The sequence below is a fragment of the Amborella trichopoda genome, chromosome 11, assembly GCF_054954075.1.
Source record: "Amborella trichopoda isolate Santa Cruz 75 chromosome 11, AtrichopodaSantaCruz75HAP2 v2.0, whole genome shotgun sequence".
Lineage (NCBI taxonomy): Eukaryota > Viridiplantae > Streptophyta > Magnoliopsida > Amborellales > Amborellaceae > Amborella > Amborella trichopoda.
In genome coordinates, this window is record NC_142346.1 from 42,692,500 (window position 1) to 42,697,485 (window position 4,986).

Consider the following 4,986-nt stretch of genomic DNA (forward strand, 5'->3'; position numbering starts at 1 on the left):
AACAAGACATTGAATAGAGGGTTCATTACTGTAATTTCTCCCAATAGAGAAATTGCAAAATTGGAATAGGAAAACAGAGATGGTGAAAAAAAAACAAAAATATCCTGGTTAGACCCCACTCTCACATGCTTGTTGCACTTTTTTGTGCTTGCACCCCATCGTACATGTTGAGTTAGACTAGACATGCACTTGTCTGTCCTTTTCAAGGGCAACAAACAGCCATCTTATCTTTGTAGCATGTGCATGGAGTGAGCGTACCTTGAAAGCTTCACATGGCATTTATCATAGGATCCCAGCTCAATATTTCGAAAATGTACGCATGATTTTTATGGGACTTAAAAGTATACATCTCACATTCTTAGAGTGTGTTTTTCTATTAATTTGGTCTCAACCATGCTGCAATAGTAATCCAAATGTTACTGACTTTTAGAGCAATTTTTCACACTGCAGCCTAGTACAGGGTAATTTGTTTATTTTTTTCATACAATTGCAATACTTATTTTTGTAATAAGGTGAAAAAAGGGAAAAAAAAGGGGATAAATTCTATTTGGAAAAGTATACAATAAGACCAGTTACCTTTCATACTAGAAGGTCCCAATCACCACTAGCTATGAGATTTGAAAGCTAACTAATGGAGGTGTTCTATTGACTACACTCAATCCCCAAAATAAAAAATTATCGAGCTTTATGAAACAACCACAGCTATCTAATTTCACATTTGATGGCTACCAGTGATTTTGACATTGTTGTATCTAAGGTAAATGTTCTTATGTTATCTATCAGGTAATGGGGCACTTATGCTCATTAACTTAATGGACACGAGATAACAAATTTGCTACACAATCTCTGTTCATAAATACGGATTTGAGCCTCAGTTACATGGTGGTCGTGTTTTCAGACCCTACTTATCACAAAAACAGAACCAAACTAAACCAAAGTCCTAAACTTTCAACACAGGGATTGGGAAAAGACAACTCAAAATGGAAAGATACCCCATCAGTCTAGGACCCCCCATTATTTGTTCTCTACCCCAGGCCAAGCCAAGTGCTTGGAGAATGACTTATCAAGCACCACATTTAATGAGGAGAAGTACCACTTTCATGCATAAGTTCTAGACACTCCTCATATTTCCCTCCCTTATCCCTTAAATGGTTAAAACACACCTAAGCTTCACTTGTACCACATGGTACATAGTGCACATACATGGTACATAGTGCACATGCTTTTCCCTCTATATAGAGCACAAACATGTTTGACGAAGATCCAGTTCCTCAAGTGTAGAGCATGCTCCTCAATGGCCAAGACTAGGAAGATAAAGGTGATGACAGGGATAAGGAATATGATGGTGTTAAAGCATCTGGCTGAGAGGATACAGTTTGGATCCTTGCAAACAAAAGGTGCGCGAACGAAAGGCACACCTATCGCTATCCCCAAAGATGTGAAGGAGGGGCACTTTGTGGTCCTTGCCTTCGAGAAAGGCGACATTAAGAGGTTTGTAGTGCCATTGGGCTGTTTGAGACACCCAGCATTTATGAGACTCTTGGAACAAGCTGAAGAGGAGTTTGGGTTTAACCAGAAAGGAGCTCTGGTCATCCCTTGCCACCCTAGTGAGCTTGAGAGCATCTTGTCTGAGCAGTGGATTGAGTAAAAGAGCTTCTCTTTCAAGCAACTGCTTGGGAGAGAGCTTCTTAGTGTAGTTTTTTGTAAACTCGATTTGTAACACCTCTTAAGGATCCATCAATCAATTGTGATTTCCTTCAGTAGTAGATTTTGAAGGAAAAATAGCATTATTTTCAGTATAGAAAGACATTGTCTGTTAATGCTAATGGGGTTGGGGCATTGGTGGTCGGGGGCAAGCAGATGCCTCAACATAACGTCCCACCCTCAATTCCCGCCATTAACATGTAAAAAAAAAAAAAGCAAAACAAAGAGATATTGCATGTTAATGTAACAATATGCATTTGTAAGTGACAGGAATTAGATCTGAAGTAGTGGCATGACGATTAATGACATTGTTACTCCATTTTATCTTGAACAGTATTACCTCTTATCTAATGTGGATAATATTCTCCTCCATTTTGGGATCAAAAAAGCCTTAGAAAAATTAAAATATATATAAAATATAAAAAATAAAATAAATGGAGTAGAAGTAAAGTAAAACCAAAATTAACATTAAAAAGTCCACATAAGCTTACAAAAGTATAGAACAATTAGGAAAAAAATTGATTTATGGTTCGGGACAACTATATATATAAGGAATATGGCAAAAAACATTCACCAATCTTTAGCAAACACATCCAAATTATAAACAAAGAATTTGCACAATATTCCCATCTTATTTACTATTTCATAGGATTTGTCGTACTTTTATTTAGGTACTCCGAATTGTACACACCCTCGGGGCTACGGGTGAGGCCAAAGTTACTCGGCCGAATCCACCACTTGGGCCAGTCTGGTAATATTGCCACGAAGTATTCGAACTTTGGATGCTGTGCCGCAATTGTCAACATCTTAACCAATCAAGCCAATGCTTGAATCCTACATTACTAGTTTCTTGGACAATTTAGACACTCATGTAGCGATCTCTCAAATTTGCTTCCTCACATTCCATGAACAAATGCCTCACAGAAAAACAATGAACACTCAGAAGAAAAAAATTTCTTCTTGGGTGAATCAAATTCTTCTTTTTTACTGCAAACCACAAGAGAGAATTGTAGTGCATTGTTATTACTAATTATTTGTATTTGTTTGATTTTTCTTTTCTGGGTGGCTCAGCATATGTTTGTACTTGGGACTTAGTCCTGTGATGGAGATTTGAGAAAGGGACAGCATGAGATATGGGTCCTCAAAAAAAGTTGCAGGTCTTTTTTTCGTTAGTTACCCATGGATATTATTGTTGGGCTCACGTGTTAGAGCCCTCTCTCAAAGATGCATATTGGAGTAATGGAAGTCGATTTATGGGACAAAAACACCAAAATGTGTGTTTGGAGCGAAAAACATGCAATAAATAAAATAAATAAATAAGAAAAAAGTTTATATAGAGTGGAGGCTCTAAAAAATCAAATTAGAGCCTATATCAAAAATTTCACCAGAAGAGGTTGATAGCCCAAATATTCTCGAATTGATCATCTCGACATCAAGATGCATGGATATGAAAAAAACAATGGATTTCAAGTTTTTGAAATACTGCATCTTGTAACGTATTTTTGGACCGTTAATTTTTCAATATTTTCAAGTTTTCATAGATATGCTCGATCTACACTATTTTTTAAGCTTTAAATTTAAAATTAAAGATGAAATTTTATTTTAAAGCTATCACAAATATTTTCGATAGTGAAACAACATTTCTCAACACTATTTGAAGACGCACTTTACTTTCATTGTTTAGAGCTTTGGCTCTATACAAACTGCACCTAATAAACTTTCATTGTTTAGAGCTTTGGCTCTATACAAACCGTACCTAATAAATAAATCACGCACTGGATATGAGATTTATGTAGTTTACTTTTTTAGACTACAATCACAAGGTTTTCACTAAGATGATCAAAATCAGTTTCTCCTAAAGAAACTTTAACCTCCTTCACGTGAGGTTCCCTTTTATAAGGCATTAATGACTTGTTCTCCAAGTCATTAGTTCTACAATTAGGGCTAAGCTCATGAATCTATGCAGCCTAGATATTTCAAAATTGCTCAAATTTGTGTCAAAATGATGTGAAACTCTTTGAGAATAGGGAGTGTCGAGCATTTCTTATCATTATTATAAAATTTAGACACTGCAGGCAACTTCCGAAGTCCAAGAAGGCATGTTATGATTTAACACTCAAGGTGAGTGTCAGGTGGTCGAGAAATGACCTTATGAGACCCTCTCATACCCATATATGTAGGACTCCAAAGGATCACCATTAAATTTGGTATAGATCTCTATAAAAATCAAGTCTCACACCCATATGATCACTTTTCTAGAGATTTGTGCTAAATTTAATGATGATCCTTTATGGTCCTATACACATAGGTGTGGGAGGGTCTCATAGGATCATTATTCCAGACGGTCTCATCACTATATTAAAATCCAGATATTGACATGAAATATTCTAGTTAGGTGTGGCATAAGTAAGCAATAAGATGAAAGAAAATAGACTTATGTGGTCTGACAGTGTGTGACACATACTCAACACAACACCTATTAGAAGGTACGAGTTCGTTCAAATGAAAGGCTAAAAAAGAGCAAGGGATAAGTCCAAAAGAATATTGTTAGAATACTGAAAAAAAAAAAGGGGATTTATAGCTCCACTGAGGGTATTGTCCTTGAAAGAGCAGAATGACTTCGTATAGCTGATCACAAATAGTTGAAAAAAATCTTTAATGTTGACGATGACGACATGAAATGTTATAGTTTATGGAGGCCAAAAATTCCTTTTTAAGAGTGGGAACTTAGTAACTTTCCCTTTAAAGCCGCATACTTCAAAGGTTGTAAAATAATAATAGGAATTAAGGAATTAACAATACAAGCTTAACATCGAAGTGATTATTTCGTAAAATAGGAATCAAGTAAAATTGCATCAAGAACCAAGTTAACAATACAATTTGATAAAATTCGATTCGGTTTTCCATAATCAAGTGTCGAAATTTGTAGTTTGGCTCACTCCATGAATTTGGACACTCCATGCCACTCTCTCCCCTCGTTAGAACTCCCTCTCTCTCACTCTACAAATCGGCACAAAAAAAACTCAAGTAAATCTTTTTCAATTGTTCTTATGATGGCTCGGAGAATTATTTCCGCCGCCAATTATGAAATTTGTAGCTTAAAAAAATGTGAAGATCTTGACAGATCTATGAACATTTCAAAATGGATGGTTTAAATAATGTGTTATAATATACACTATTTTAAAGGCTTCTAATCTTAATTTTGTTTTACAACCATAATGAACAAGGTTGAAATAATCAATCTGAAGGTTTTTCGACACTAGAAATAATCAATCTGAACGT

General features: G+C 35.7%; 1 protein-coding gene across 1 annotated transcript; it reads left to right on the plus strand.

Annotated features, from left to right (window-relative positions):
• The first annotated feature begins 1,294 nt into the window (after positions 1-1,294).
• LOC18448280 (SAUR-like auxin-responsive protein family) lies at positions 1,295-1,648 on the plus strand. Its single transcript, XM_006858337.1, has one exon. It carries the CDS (start codon positions 1,295-1,297, stop codon positions 1,646-1,648), a length of 354 nt encoding a protein of 117 aa, XP_006858399.1.
• Positions 1,649-4,986: the final 3,338 nt, after the last annotated feature.

What these genes read in the sequence shown, in the direction of transcription:
- LOC18448280 (XM_006858337.1), top strand. Translation starts at nt 1,295, where the DNA reads ATGGCCAAGACTAGGAAGATAAAGGTGATGACAGGGATAAGGAATATG.